We start from the raw sequence: 16,693 nt of genomic DNA, 5'->3' as shown, positions 1-16,693 counted from the left end.
AATTTATGAGAGAGGTATCTAAAATTACCGATTCATTCTATATTCTTCAAGTCAAACTAGATTTCTTATGTGTGAACATTTGGCTGAAGAAGGTCCTCTCTCTTGTTTGCATGTGAATGTTTATTGTATCTTATGTGGAGGTGTCCTTCAAGTTGAAATCTCTCATTTTCTTGCTCAAGGATCCTGCATTATTAACAAACTCCTTTTCTTTCTTGAAAGAAAGTCATTAGTTTCTTCAAGATACAGAACATTCATCCAACATATTTTTAACTAGATGACTCAATATAAGATATGACAATAGTTGAATGTTGAGTCACTTTACTCAAGAGATTGCCTAAATATAAGCAAGCACATATCACTTGAACTAAAAAGATAGTTTCATTAACCAAGATGGTTCAAGGACAAGCATGTGAGGCAATAGAAAGATTCATCAAAGTTAAATCAATTTTTTTTTGTTTTCAGAATCAATTTAACTTAGATTCTATTTGCATAAAATAATTATCAATAAAATATACAAGTTGAATTTTAATCAGATTATCTTAAGTAGTTGTTTCTATCAAAATTCTGATTATGATTTAGCTTTCAACACAGATACTCTTGTTTCAGGAAGACAAGTAATCTTCTTTTAGAAAAAATAAGAAATATTTTTGACTTATGAGAGATAGCTCAAGAAAATTAATATTCATGCTTTAATAGATTTTTATGCTCAGATTAAACATGATGAGTTAAAATTAATCAGTGGAATTTGAGATCATTTTAGGAAAAGATATTAATCATGGATACAATGATTATGCTCAATGAAATATTTTAATGATCAGATTTATTGATTTTGAATTTTAGAATAGTCTTGAGCATTACTTGTAAGAGGGAAGACGATTTGTTATTATAGAAACTTTTAAGTAAGTTTCTTATTATGATCATAACACATTAATCATTTATGATTGAACCAATTTGAAATAATTATGATTTAACCTATGATGCATATATGAGACTTATAAAGCAAATCATAATACATTTCAGATAATCATATAAGGAATGAATGGTATAATAACATGATGAATTACATTCATACCTTCACGAAGGATAACCTAAGATTTCATAAGTATTATGCTCAATAAAGTTTTAGCATGAAATCAGCATCAACCATTTATATTAGAGAAGAAATTTAGATTTTGAAAAACTTAAAGGAGAAGGTTATACATATTCATTCATTGTTTTCTTATTATCATGCAAGCACTAGAAAAATTTTATGCTAAGATCGTTGAGATAAAAATTCAACATATGAGGCATTTAAGAACTTTGATGCAGAGAGTATCGTAATTTCATAAAAAGATAATTTTGATACACGATGTAGAATGTTAAACCTTATACTAGATTTAATGAATAAATTGAGACTTATCTTTAATTATGTGTCAACGCACCCATTTGTATGAAAGTTTCATTTGTTCCATGGGTAGCTTGGCACACTTATATCTACACCCTCATATTTTTATTTTGGGTACCCAAGCTTGCTTGGATCCTTGAGGGTTAGTGCATATGGTTTCTTTTGGAACCCAAATCTGTTTAATCGTAATAACTTTACCATTTGATTTATTCGTATTAGAACCATAGGTAAAGTTTTTATGCCCAATCTTTTTATGTTTGAAATAAGTTATCTTATTTAATGGTTTGCTTGGCGAATTGATAACCTTTTTCTTTAGAAGTTTATTGTTGAGCAAAGAAATCCAGCCAAGTCTTGATTTATCAAAAACAGCATGTTGACTTTCAAACATCGTTTTTAATCTTTCTGAACTTACAGTGAATTTGTTAATAAAAGATTTCAATTGGTTAACTTCTTCACTTAAGTTTTGATTTTCTTTAATTAAATTCTGATTTTTCTGAATCAATTCTTCTGAATTTAATCTTAAGCGTTCATTCTCAGAATTTAATTTGTCTTTCATTTCAGCAGTAGAATTTCTTTCCTCTGACATTTTCAGATGTAGCTTTTTATTCTTTAAACTAAGCTTCTTATTCTTTAAATTAAGCTTCTTGTATTCTAAGTATAAATCAGAAAATGCATCATGAAGTTCATCAAATGTAAAATCAGATTGAGCTTCAGTATGTACTTGATTTTTGAATGAGAAATCACTTTGTATTCGAGTACATACCTCATCTTCATGTGCCACAAAGCATAGATTTTCAATTTCAGTTTGCTGCTCTTCTTCTTCGGAGCTAATTTCAAATTCACTAGAAATGTTAGTGCATTCATATTTAACTTCAAGCATACTCCATATTTCCTTAGCAATCATGCAAAAAGATATGTTATTAAGTTCACTATCATCCAATGCACAATATAGAATATTCATGGCTTTTGCATTTTGCTGAGCTATTTTCTTATCATGATTAGCATTTGTATGTAGCCCATTGACTATGATACTCCATAAATCGTAGTCATGTGCTTGAATGAAAATGCGTATGCGTGCTTTCCAATGTGTGTAGTTTATACCATTAAATAGTGGAGGTCTATCAATTAATTGTCCCTCACCCATAGAACATCCCACTTGGGTTGTCATGATCTTTAACTCTTGATTGTGAGATCAATAATTACTATTGGAGCACCTTGCTCTGATACCACTTGTTGCCCAAGGTGACAAGCCAAGAGGGGGGGGGTGAATTGGTTTCTTTTAATTTTAACTATCTTACTTGTGTTAAATGATGAGTTAGTGAACTTAAACAAATCATAATGCAAACAACAAGAAGTATAGTGGTTCGGTGCTCTCCTTAACACCTACGTCCACTCCCCAAGCGACCCCTTGGGAATTCACTATAATTCTGCGGATTACAGTTGGATTGTTTTCCGGGCTCACAATCCAAAAACCTTTACACTTTGGTTTTCCGGGTTCACCAAAAACCTATGTTGGTTTTACGGGCTCAACAACGAACCTTTACAATTGGTTTTACGGGTTCACCAATCAACCTATTCCGTTGGTTTTGTGGGCTAACCAACCAACCTTTACAAGTAGTTTAATAAACAAAGGAAGAAGATTTAAGCTCCTAGATGAGCAAATATAACAATATAATCTACAAAGAAGAGTTTAGAGAATAGTTATCGCTTGATGTGACTTCTCTCTTCTTTGTCAAGGATGCTTCACTCTTCACGGGTGGATGGAGCTCTTAATGACTCTTTGAATCTGCTCAACCACTTTTTTTTGACTCTTGAATGAAGCACTTGAATGAAGAAGATTAGGGCACTTTCTCTTTCTTATGTACTCTCTGATATTCTTTGAAAATGATGTTCTATCTGATGAATAGTGCCACTTTAAATAGTTTTCTTCATCAATTGGACAAGCCCCAATGGTTAGAATTCAAAAACTAGCCGTTACTCACTGTTGGAAGGACAAAAAGTACTTCTGCAGAACTAGCCGTTATGCTTCTGCCCGTGTTTGGGTCGGCTCAACCTGTCCTTGGGTCGACCCAACTTTCACTTGGGTCGACTCAAACATTCCTTGGGTCGACCCTCTCAGAAACACAGAAACTTGCAATTCAGCCTTCCTTCACTTGGGTCGACCCAACCTTTCTTTGGGTCGACTCAAGGTTCAGTTGGGTCGACTCAACTTCTTCTTGGGTCGACTCTAACAGGGTTTCCAGAGAACCTTTTCTGTCATCTGTTCTGTCTTGCCTTTGGGTCGACCCACTCAGGGTTTGGGTCGACTCAAGCTTGGGTCGACTCAACTTCATCTTGGGTCGACTCAAGCTTAGGTCGACTCAACTTCATCTTGGGTCGACCCTCTCAGTATTTCCAGAGAACCATTTTCTGAGTTGTTTGAGAAGCTTGATGTTTGGGTCGACTCATGTGATGAGAGCACAAAAGTGCGATCTACACATTACTTAAATTAGCATTATTGCTAACAAATAATGATAACAGTGCTGCATTAATATTTTATTTTTGTTGGAAGCAGGTATCGAAAATCAAAGTTAAAATGCGCATTGGGTCCAAAAGATGCATCACCGTAGGTGACCAGTCAACCGCATGGTTCAACCCCAGTTGCACATTAGAAGGAGTCTAAGTTCAGCAAGACAGTTCACTGCAATTAATCCCCATGTCATCCCGGTTCATAGCGCCTCCCAGCTTCAGTGATCTCAGCGTTGCATGATCCAGTCGTCCGCAAGCCGGCTCCATCTCCACATTCTTCCGCTGTTAGCTCCCTCTCGTGAAGCATCACCTCATCCCAGCAAAGATCCAGCTTCCGTCCGCTTCTTTCGAATCTGAGTTCATCCGTTCGCGTCCCAAGCTTCACAGGAACCGAAGTCCCAGCTTCTCCCTGCGCCCCGACCTCATCCAGTGCAGCCATCTGCAAGCATCTCCGCGTCCGTGATCTCAGCGTCCCAGCGCCCAGCTCTTCCGTTCGCCAGCATTCATCATCTTCTCCCAGCTCTAACGATGAAGCCCAGCCACGTCAGTTCCCAGCGATTTTCAAGCTTCCACGATCCAAACCTCCTTCCGTCTTCCTCGCAGCATTTCCGCATCTCCTCCCAGCGATTTTCCAGCAAAGATCTGACTTCATCCCATCTTCCAACGCATCTCAGAGCCTCCAGCTATCATCCCGCGAGCATCTCCGCGTGTTATCAGCTCCCAGCGTCCGTGAAGCATCCTCCCATGCGTTCCAGCTCCAGCACATCATCCGAGTCCGATCCTCCTGCAATCCAGCATCCAGTGTCCGTGTGATCTTCCAACGCATCATCCGAATCCCAGCCAGCTTCCGTGATCAGCTCCCTTCACGCGTCCGGAGATCCCGCGGCCAGCCGGGATGTATGCTTCGAACGACCACCCAACCTCCCTTACCGAAGATCCCGGCTTCTGTGAAGCTTCCCTGCAGCCACGTTCACGGCCAGCCAGCATCCGAATCCCAGCAACCATGACCCCGCGATCCACGCCCCAGATTCATCGGGTCAGCTCATCTCCACCGCATGTGAAGAAGGGATCGAAGGCCAGCTTGACACCTCTCTCGGTTGGGGGGGGAGTTGTTATATATATCCCCCATTCGGTGAACCAGGAGCCGGAGTCCCCATTCAAAGAAGAAACAGAGGAGCCCCTGTTATTCAAAGGAAAAAGAAAGGGAATAGGGGAGCCCCTGTTTCCGAAAAGAATAGAAAAAAAAAAAGAGAAAAGAGGGACTAATGTTTGAATTGAGTGGCTAATTTCTTAGGGAGGGAGATGGAGGAACCTTTGATGTATTGCTCTTTGAAGTAAACTCTAAACTTTTGCCTTCAATGAATCATATTTACTGATATGTTTTTGATCCATGCATAGTTATTTCGTAGATAGCTCTTTAATGGATTATGATTATTGATATATGGATTGCTTTAGTATTTGATTCATCGTAGACGTAGAAAGCACGATGAATGCTTAGAAATTGAGTTCATATGTTCATGAAATATATACCATGATTAGATCTATCCTACCATTCATTTTTAATCAAAAACCATAGAGTTTATTTCTTGGATGCAATATCATCAAGGGGGATTCCAGATCCCTACCATCTTTATTTCATTGAACTTTGTTTAGTTGCATATCATCTTTGTTTTTAATTTCTGAAAATCAAAACATCATCTTAATCCACGAATTTATTGAATTAATTAATCTAAAATTATATTAAATAATCTAATATATATTTCGTTCCCTGAGGATTCGACCTCGGACTCCCGAGATTTTACTACTTGTGCGATTCTCCTGCACTTGGGAGAACAATTTTATTTTTGCATCATCATGCTTTCCTTGGGTCGACTCAACTTACTGTTCATCTGTGCCATTTTTGCAGAAGTGTGCCAAATGCTTTCCTGATGTGCCGGGGTCGACCCAATCATCCTTTGGGTCGACTCAATCCACACTTTGCTGCATCTCAAGGTTAGATTCATTCATATAAACAATGAAATGTATCTTTATCAATTTATACAAATATACTGAGAGTAACAGACTTATAAATGAAGTATCGATTTAACTTATAACATAGTCTTGATAATTGCTTGTTAATTATCAAAATAACACTATCATCCTCAGTTCCCAAGTCTTCAAAAGCTATAAATCAAGGGGAGAGCTAGGGGAGAAGTTAAGGAAATTGGAGAGAACACATAGGGAAGAGATTTCAAGGGAGATTTCAAGAGAAACCTTCCAAAAGCACAAAAGGGCCATTCAAAGCAAAAGTGAGAGAAGAAGAGCATCCGAGTGAATCCCAAAGCTTCCTCTCCAACTGTGTACTGCCTCAGTGATCCTCTACCTCATGCAAAATCAGAAGAGGGTCGAGTAAAGAAGAAGCCGAGTTCCTTCATCTACAAAACTTGTTTGAGGGCTTCTTCTCTTTACTCTATTTGTTTATATTGTTACATCTGCTTGTTTAAGAAGCTTGTATTTGTTTTAAACTCTTGTTCTAATATCTTGTAACTTGATTCAATCAAGGGATTGAATCAAGGGGTTAAGATTTGTTGGTGAGCCAAAGGGAAAACCAACGGTGTAAGGTTGTGGTTGGTGAATCGGAAAAAACCAACTGGGTTTGATTGTGAACCCGGAAAAACAATCGGTTGGTTCTAGTCGGTGAGCCTGTGAAAACCGACCGAGTTCATTGTGATCTCGTGAAAACAACAAGTTAGGTTGTGAGCTTGTAAAACAACCGGCTGTAATCTGAGGGATTATAGTGAAATTCCCAAGAGGTCTTGGGGAGTGGATGTAGGTGCTGGGGTGCACCGAACCACTATACATCTTTGTGTTTGTGATGCCTTATCTCTTGTATTTCATGCCTTACATTCATACTTGATTGTGTAATATCTCTAGCTTTATTTTCTATAGAGTTATAAGTGATTGTTTAGAATTTGCTTAGCTTCCACTCCATTCTTACCATACACATAGATTAAAATTGATCATACAACTATAAGTTAATTTTAGATCAATTGCACCCTAAAGCCATAGTATAATTGCTCTAGCTTAATTTTCCACTGCTTTACTTGTAAATGCCTAGAGCTTAAGTAAATAACATCTTATCATTCCGCTGCATTCAATTCAAAGTAAAAATTAGGGAACATAATTTTTAGAAAACCCAATTCACCCCCCCTCTTGGGTTGTCACCTTGGGCAACAGGATGGGTGATCTTTCCCGCATTCTTAGGCAGGAGTATGAGCCTAGTCTTGATTGCGCCTGGATTTGGCGATTGGGCATCCTCCCGAGGGTCGCGTTGTTCCTCTGGAAGGTGGTTTGGGACCGGCTCCCTACGAGAGCTATACTTGGTGGACGAGGAGTGAGGATCCCATTGGAGTGTGGGGTGTGCGGTGCGGTCGAGACGGTAGACCATGTTCTGTTTGGGTGTACATGGGCGAGGGATACTTGGCGCCTGGTAAGAGTCCCACAGTTGGTTTGGAGCTGTAGAGACCAGTTCTTACAGTCCATGCGTCAGGGCTCGGAGTCCCCGACGCTTAGTCAGGTGGTGGTTCGAGCGAGCTATACCGCCTATCAGATCTGGTTGGCCAGGAACGCTCGTACATTCGGCAAACGACATATGTCGCCAAGATTTGTAGTCGAGAGCGCCCGCTGTCAGGCGACAGAGCTGTGTCACATCACCCCCGTTGGAGGGACTTTGACAGCTCAGGACATCTGGAGCTCCCACTCTGCTTCGGCAGCTTCCCGCACGGTGTTTTTCACCTAGGAGCCCCCGCCCCCGAGTTTCCTCAAGGTCAACTTTGATGGGTCAGTCTTGGATGGTGGCATTAGGGGAGGCGCGAGTTTTGTTATTCGGGACCCGTCTGTTAGGGTTGTGGCTGCTAGGGGTAGTCAGCTATTTGACACCTTGGTACCGAGTGCGGAGCTGAGAGCTGCCTGGGCGGGCCTTTGTCACACCCGGTGTGTGTTACAGGCTAGGTCTATCATCCTGGAGGGTGATTCTGCTACCGTTATCAGTTGGATCCAGGGGGGACCTTAGGGTGACGGTAGCGACCATCCCTTGCTCCGGGACATTTGGGCTATAGTGAGGGATGGAGGGGCCTTTCAGGCCAAGCATATTTACCGTGAAGCCAATGGTGCGGCGGATTGGGTGGCTGCGTATGTAGCTAGTCATTCCGGAGGCACTTTGTGGACTGTAGATGAGGAGCTGCCTTTGGCACTCCGAGGTATCCTATTTTTTGACTTTATTGGGTGTATCCGTACCCATCAGGTATGATCCATCCGTATTAGCAAAAAAAAAAAAAAAAAAGAAATATAATTGCCAAGGAACAAAAAAGCACGGTTATACCAGATCAATCAAGTGTGAGAAATGAAAGTAGAGTGGATCGGGATATATATTAACAGGTCCAATTCCTTGGTAGAGGACTTCAACATCTACTGGTGAAGTCAATTTGAATCCAAAGGATAGGAACTAGAAAAATACAAACAGAAAATATAATTTTAATTGAAAAATACTTAAGAAAAATACAACCCAAGCCTCCCGGATGGATCGTCGCTCAAATCTCCACCAAGCATCAAACCAATATCCGCAGACTTGCCAATTCCTCCTCTTTCTGCCTGATCCTACCATCCTTCTCGGCCACAAACCTCTTCATCCTTCCGTTTTCAAACTTCAGCTCCTCCAACTGCGACACTACTTCCTCAATCTTGGCCTCAATGGCCTCGCTGCTGTGCTCGAACATGCTCTCCACCACTCTCACCACCCTCCATAGGCTCACCACCACGAGCAGCCCGGCGACCCTCCCCTGGGCCACCACTTCAAAAGAAAAGGCCCCGGTCACCACCAGTCATCGATGATAAGCCTCGGATGCACAAAAAATGAGCTCCCAAGAGCCATCGCCAATGCTAGAATCCTTGCAGAGAGTAGGCTCAAGATGGCAACGCCTCTCTAGTGATGCAATTTATTGCTTTCCTTATTCCTATCGTGATAGGAGCAAGATAGGAGAGAGGAGGAGAGGTCAAGGATGGTGAATGCAAGGTCAAGGAGAATGAGGACAATGGCAGTCAGGAGGGTGGGCATCCCTTGTGGAGTTGCATTGAGTTTCTCCTCCTTGGGTTGCGGGGCAGCCAAAGTAGAGGAAGAGGAGATGCCATGTTTGCCTTCTCTGCGAGTTAGCCACCAAATGTTGGATGGAGGACTCGAGTGCCTCGGTGGGTGTTGATTTGGAAAGGTGGGGATATGGGAGAGTGGATTCGAGTTGTCATGTCTTTCAATAAGATTATCTGGGATCGATGATTGTGGGTGATTCAAGATGGGTCTGTGAGGAAGTACAAAGTGTGAAGCGGGGTAAAGGTATTGGTTAGGGGAAGACCAATCACTTCTTTATTACAAATTGTCATGTTGAAGGCTAGCTATGGTTTCTCTTTTCTATTGCAATCGCCTTCTTTCATTGAGCCTTCGAGGTTCGAAAGGCGAGCAAGACTAGTGTAGAATCTTTTTGGGTTCTCTAGAGTTTTTATTTGACAATGTATGTAATTTTCTTGAGGACTGGAGACTTTGTTGCAACTCAAAGAATACGGACAGTTGTAAAAGAGAGGACAACCTGTTTGGCATCGGTTAATGTGATTTCCACTCCTTCATGGGAGGAGTTTGTAGTTGTATGATATTCTTTATTCTTTAATAATTTGACTGGGTCTCATCTTTCCTTTCCTTTAAAAAACAAAGGAAAGAAAAATTAAACTTTAGCAGAGCCTAGGCTTGATCTGCCCAGAGCCAGCTCAACCTAATTCAATGGCATGGCTAATCGGGACAGCTTATATTGCATTGCTTAACAAATGAAGAGTAGAAGCCTTATTATGTTTTGATAAGATTCTCAAACAATCATCTTTGTCAAGTTCAACTCGCTGAAGGGATTATTGGATTTGTTTCTTTACCATGAATGATGGAGCTAACACCAATTGCTTTCGATGGTTACTACTTGCGCTGACAATGAAAGGTATTGTGGTAATCATACTCTTCAAATTTGAAGTACCCTTGTATTACTTTCATATATTTCCTTGCTTAAACAACCTTGTGATTATATTCAAATTCATATTAGAAATTGTCGTTTATTTATAATTATATAACTTATAGTTTTCTTATGGATACCTAGGAACTATAAAATTCGTGACATGATATGGTGCTAGCAGGCGATCATAGTGTTTTTGCACTTTTGTTTTTCCTTTCTGTAGCAAGCTATTTTTAAAAGAAATTAGTGTATAAGTAGATTTATTATCTTACACTATTTTTGTTAATTTTCTCTTCGAAGCTTCAACTATTTGAATTCATTTAGAGCTTTGTCAAATACTATTCTGAATTTCAGGCATTGAATTTTGGAATATGATATTAACTAACGATGAGGGCCATTGCTCCGTGCTGTAAAAAGCTTAGACGGTGAGGGTCCGAGGCCTGGAGCAGCTATTATGTGCACAATTCCCCGCCCTAAGTACCCGGATAGTGATTTTAATTCTGGTGTTCAATTGGCACTCAAAGCCTGGCCTAAAGTCTGCATGACTTGGTTTATACTACTTTTGCATTATTGATCGAATGGCGATGATCTGACATGCATAACCACAACTTTTTATGGGATGAAACTAAATCAAACGGCTGAAAGCTGTAAAAGATAATAAAAGTGTGCAGATCTTGTGAATGGTACGTCCTTTGTCTGAGGAACCAATATCATAAGAAATTAAGGTGGTGCAATGAATTTCGATGTTGTTTATAAAGCAGTTCTACTTTAATCCGACTGACAAAGTAATCAACAACTCAGTGTGCTGATCATATGTGCCATATATCAAATCAGATTTTCTGTTAATTTCTTCCTTGGTTAGATCAACTTTACATGTATGATAAGCATGCCCTAGTGGGAGTTACAACAAAAAGCATCCATCAGTGGTCAAGTTGTTACAAAAGTAGTGGAAGATTGACACCATAAACTATAAGGATTTTCCAGTTTATACAAGACATGTGACAACAACGTACACAGAAAAACAAAACAAGCTAGTGTCGATGCAACAAGCTCTAGCGTTTCCCAAAATATGAAAGCAGTGATGCTTGTCTATCACCAGTGCTCTTGACACTTTTTCCCTTCTTCACTGGACTGGCAGGCAGGACAATCGCAGTCTCAGTCTGAGATATAGAATTAGTTGCCATTTCCTCAAATTCTCGTTTAATACCACAAACATCTGGTCCAATGGTTTCCCCTTTGGGTGGTGCAAAGTGATCGGACTTGCCATTCTTTTCCTCCTTAGTGAGTTCTTCAGTTTCTTCAGCATCAGGTTCATCTTTGACACTACCAAAAGCATCCGTTTGTGGAAATTCATTGGATGATTTCTTGTGTTCTGGTTCTGACTGGCTTTTATCAACTTTCTTTTTTGCGAAGAACTTTGACATTGGGTTTTCACCAGTAGATTTCAGCTTTATCTGCAGATCAAAAACAGCAGATTTGAAAGTATAAAAAAGAAAAACAAATCAACTTGGTTTGAGAACCAAAGTGCAAAATTTGACTGTAAAGAGTCCAAAGCAGCAGCAGCATGCCAGCATGATACATTCAACAAAGAGAAGTTGACAATTAGCATCTAAATTTGACTCTGTAGAGTTTTAGGTTATAATTTATTTTCTCTTGTGCATCCAAACAGGGCCTTTTTTGAATATAAGTTTCCTACACCAATTATGGATAGGGCTCCAATTACATGAGCAGCTCTGCCAGCTGCCAAGGATTTTCAAGTTAGCTAACAAGTCGATGTCTATACAAGCCAAGATTTAATTCATTCGTTTGCCTAATGTGGGGCCCGAAATTTTAACCTAGCTTACAAGACTTATCCAGCCCAAGCCATAAGGAAGCTAGACTATCGAATTCAACTTAAACCAATCATCAGATCTTACTCCAATGGGAGTCACACCACTGAGCCATCTCCTTTTTCAGTATTGCCCCCACCACTTTATGGCAGAGGAATTTGAAAATACATTCACGATATTAGCATACACTCCCTATATCATCTTTAAACAATTGTTTAGAGCGAGGATCACAGCAAGTGTGCACCTAAATCACCCATTTTCGTGCTTTTTGGAAAATTAATGCATTTTATAAACCAAATCTTCCATTTAGGATTTCAGTCGTAAGAATTAAATGCAAGACTATTGGGGTTATTTCCAAGAAACTTTCCCAATACATCCAGAGTATGGGAATAGAACCAAAAAAAATTCTGTTTTGGAGGCAAGGTTGTTACTTGTTACTATAATGACAATCAATGGTTCAAAGCATCTTACTTGAAACTAAAGCTCAAATGAAATAAGACATCAATGTCAAGTTTCATCAATGCAGACAGAAGAGATGGAATCCAAACTATAAATAGAAGCTTTTTAGCATTTGCCTTCCACCTTGTTGTCCTTGAGTCTTTAAACTAGTATTAATTTCTCATAAAATGAGAGGATGAAAGTTGGTACTGAGGGCAAGGAACTATGAGAAAGAGAACTAAGTCTCAGGCTATGAAGTTTAGAATTTAAGTTGGAAAAACACACACACACACACACACGGTGGTAGGGTCCAAATTATTTTCCACAGACCTCGGTTGAGTTGCTGAGATTCTTGGAATCTTGAAGCTTAAAGATTTTGAGTGGAAAGAGTCCTAAGGTTTCAAGACTATTGAAATAATATTGGATGCTTCTGAAGAGTATTGAGAAAGACGTATAAAAAGAACAGTTTTGACGTAATAGATATGAGATAATTGATGTATAGAGTAAGAGAAATGATGTGACAGACGGGCCATAAAAACAAGACCAGTGCCTCCCAAGTTGGAGATTAAGATTTTAAAATAACGTGACATCTACTTCTCCAAGCATAAATGAACATTAGTGTGAGATTCAAGTTTTAGATAATACTTTAAAATGCATCTCTCAATAGGCTATTAAAATAATAGACATGTAGAGTAAGAGAATTGATGGGATTAAACTTAAATCAAGATTCAAGATCTTAGGATCTCCATCTCCAACATATGGAGAAGCTTAAAAATGGGGACTAAAATGGTCATTACCATGAGACATGAAGCCAATGTGCAAGGGAACTACAACAAGTTGGATTCTGTAGGTCCTTCCCATACAAGCTTCACACCCTTTTCTCAACTAAGGGATCTTAAGTAACCACTTCAACCCAAGAGCTTAAGCTATCAAGGAATGGGTCAATACTAGAAATCAGGCTCAGAAACCTGCTCATGTGCATTGGACCATGCATGTGGGGGGATAAACAAGATATGGTAAGAACTAAGATGACAGCCAGGATAACAAATAAATAGCTGATTTGGAGGGATTTGAACCCAAAAGTTCTATAAACCTTTACCTTTGATACCATATTAACTAAGCATTTGATCCCAAAAAACTTAAGCTGTAAGGCAAGTGTTGACAATGTATATCAGGCTTAATAGGCGGTTAGCATAGGGAGGGTGGGAAAATTAAATTAGCACTGCCCCTGCCAGTTTTTATGCCTACATTTTCATATTAAAAAAAAAAAGTTAACATATCACCAGGGCCCCTCATTTACATGACTGCTGAAATTTTAGTAGACAATATATCATATTGTGATTGCGTAATTAATAAAATCCAGATCTATAAAACCTTCTACATACACAAAACTTCTTATACTTTTCAAAGAAGACCATCAACCTTTTCTCTCTCTACAATTTTACATTAACCACATATCTCGCTGATTTACACTTTTGATACTTAAGAAGATAATCTAATGCATGAGTAGCTAAAATATGTATCTAGGAAACATGGAAGGTGCATCTCACAGAGGTAGATGCAAGATGTGGCAATAAGAAGCTGGAGAAAGGAGGATGTGGTGAACCAAACAAAATGGATTTGGAAGAGTAAACCCATATTTTGAAAGTAATTTTTGACACCATATCCTTTATGATAATATATTTAATTTAAGTAACTAAATAGATGTTGACATATCATAAATAACAACTGCGGTGTTCATTACAAAACTGCTTTATGGGCATCTATCAACTAGACTAAATATATACATATGTAAGTATGTAGGTATGTGCTTCTGTACGCATGTACTCGTATGCACATGTATATACATATGTATTACATAGCCACAACCCTACAATAATTTCAACCTACCAATGAAATATAAATGGCAAGACATATTAATCATGATCAACAATTCTAAAATGTCAAGAAACAAATATTCCAAAATATTGTTAAGCAACAAAAGGGTGGGGAATGAATAATTATTCAAGAAAATAAATACACAAGCCAAATTAATGTCTTGAAAAATCCAAATTTATTTAGTATTGATGTACATTTTCTTTAAGATGTGTAACATCATTATTTTTAGTGCAAATTCCCATTGATATGTATGCAGCACATGTTTCAGCACCCCACACCTAGCAGCAATGTCCATTTTGGGATTGTTCAACCATAGGTAAGGAACTTAAACAAAATCTTCTCTGAAAATGCAGTGGTGATGCCATCACTAGGGTTTGAACTTTGAAACCTGGTCTGCTTGCAATTGGAAAGGGATGCCAAATAAATGAGCTAAGGCTGGCTGGAAACCCAAAACAAAACTTTATTTTTGGTATTTAATGAGATTCTAGGTGTTCTATACCATGCTTAAATTTTGTTGATTCTAGTTAAGATGGATTACTATGCATTTTACACTGACAAAATGATTAAGGACTTGCAAGGACATGTGTCTAGTTCCCCATTGGGTGCATGTTTGGGAGATCTTAGGCCCTTACATAGGGCCAGGGACACTAAATAATAACCTTGTAGCGAGCCCTTTTTGGGTGAGGTGAGGTCCCATATTATTACAAAATGGCATCAGAGCTAACCTACCTTAGCACATGTGTCTACGTTAGATTGTAGCATGGGCCCCTTTTGGAGTTGGCCGCAAGTCGATCATAGTGTTTGTAATTGGACCCTTTTCCCTCGTAAAGATACCAAGGCTTAAACAAGGGGAGCATGCGAGGACCCGCACATGCATATTTATTCCCACATCAATTACGCGTTGGAAAGGTCTTGGATATTTAAGCAAGGCTGAGGAGCCCAAATAATAACTTTGAGCTACTCCTTTTGGATGAGGTCTCTAATTTTTACAGATATCTTCCTACAATATTCACTTCTCTCCAAGAGGTGAGGAAGCAAAATCATGTCTCTTGCTCTATTGATGATATAGAGTAGCATGCCCTGCCCATGGTCAATACATCCTTGAATTATTTTAGTTTAGTGACTTATTATAAGTTGGAAGTTACACTAGCTACACCTAAAAAATTTCCAACATGAAATAAAGAAGAAAAGCCTTCTTGAAAGAAGAAGAAGAAGAAGAAGAAGAACGATAACCATCTTCTCTCATTAAAAATTTCCTATTAGAAATCTAAAATTATGAGTTGGAAGCTACCATTGGTTAATCTAAGAAAATTCCAACATGAAAAAAAGAAGAGAAGCCTTCTTGAATTAAAAAAAAAGAAGAAAACAACAAAGAGAATCATCCTTTCTCATTTAAAACTTTTTGTAGAAATACAAAATCAGCACCCTACTAATATTACATAGACTCCTTAAGTCGATATACATCAAGTTATGGGAAAGAGTCTTCTCATTTAATCCGCAGTAACAGTAAGTATAGCCATGATGCTACAGCGGTATCTTTCTCCAAGAGAATAGAATTTATATTATATTGTTATAAAACTTACTGTAGCCTCCTCTATGTAGGCTGTAATTTAAGTGCTCCCCTTTTTGAGTTATTTATCCTTTCCAAGAGCAGACATAACCCAGAGATAGTGACCCAATAAAAGGAAAATTACAACTCATGATGAACAATATAAAAGGTCAACCTGAAAATATATTTCATTTGACTTAATAGAGTTTCATCTCTATTGCAGAATTTTTCAAGTTCCATTGGTGAAAGATACATTGTTACCTTGGTGACAAGAGTGCCTTGCTATGTATGAAGTGTCTGAGAAATTATCAGCAGTACCAGTTGATAGGAATCTCAAGTAATTTTACAATATTTCTAGAATTTGAAAACATGTATGCTGTTTTCCTCAACATTTTCATACTAAGAATTGTCATTGCTTACCATAAGTTAAAAGGGCCAGTTTAAATCAATACAAGCTTAAAAACAATACCTCTTTAATGCACTCAGGGCCATCAAAGGATGGTTTACCGACTGCAGTGGTCACAGGGTACCAAACCTAAGCAACAAATGTTACAAGTAAAAGAAATTAACAACAACATATGACCAAATCATTAAATCTAGCAAATTTGGTATATGTAAACTTGGTATATGTAAATGAGAAACAATCAGAATGGTGACAAACAAAAAGTTTGGAGAAATACTTTCATGAATTGGTATAACAGTAAAAAAGAAGAAGATCATAGTTATATCAATAAATATATCATAGTCTAGTTCATATTTTTGGTCTCAGGTACAAAAGATTTTCCCTCAAGGGTCTTCAGAAAAAGTTCCCACAAGATGGTACAGGATGCCAGATATGTTATAACAGAGTTTACCAGATCAGAATCTTCATATGGCCCAAGGACAGCTTCAAGCTTTGGTGTGGATTTTTCTAGCCAAACATCAATGGAGCCCTTATTTCCCAAGATCACGGGCATTCTATCTGCAGTTGGAATGCATATTAAGAGTCACGAAGCAATATATTATGCCTATAACTTCCATAACTATAGTTTCCCGTAAAAAAAAAAAAGCATTGATAATATGGCAAAATTAGTGGGAAGGTTGAATG

At 38.5% G+C, this 16,693-nt stretch overlaps 2 protein-coding genes across 4 annotated transcripts in view; both read right to left on the bottom strand.

Moving 5' to 3' along the window:
* Nucleotides 1-8,474: 8,474 nt before the first annotated feature.
* On the bottom strand, nucleotides 8,475-8,984 carry LOC103722589 (voltage-gated hydrogen channel-like protein). The gene is given in 2 exon segments (XM_026810581.4): nucleotides 8,475-8,753; nucleotides 8,756-8,984. Coding segments are annotated over 2 exon segments (504 nt in total). The 3' UTR covers nucleotides 8,475-8,478.
* Nucleotides 8,985-10,735: 1,751 nt separating this feature from the next.
* The window catches only part of LOC103722590 (uncharacterized), a 31,425-nt gene continuing 25,467 nt past the window's right edge, over nucleotides 10,736-16,693 (bottom strand). For all 3 annotated transcript variants that reach the window (XM_026810580.4, XM_008813193.6, XM_088719749.2), the window contains 3 exons: nucleotides 16,461-16,567; nucleotides 16,076-16,141; nucleotides 10,736-11,366 (listed from right to left, as the gene is read on the bottom strand). In XM_026810580.4, the coding sequence (XP_026666381.1) occupies nucleotides 10,965-11,366; nucleotides 16,076-16,141; nucleotides 16,461-16,567 (575 nt within the window). In that variant the 3' untranslated portion in view covers nucleotides 10,736-10,964. The remainder of the gene's footprint in view (nucleotides 11,367-16,075; nucleotides 16,142-16,460; nucleotides 16,568-16,693) is intronic.

Source organism: Phoenix dactylifera, chromosome 4, assembly GCF_051530095.1.
Source record: "Phoenix dactylifera cultivar Ajwa chromosome 4, Ajwa_hap1_PhDact_Kaust_v1.1, whole genome shotgun sequence".
NCBI classification, from domain to species: domain Eukaryota; kingdom Viridiplantae; phylum Streptophyta; class Magnoliopsida; order Arecales; family Arecaceae; genus Phoenix; species Phoenix dactylifera.
Note: the sequence above shows the minus strand (reverse complement) of the source record. Positions and strands in the feature narration are given on the sequence as shown.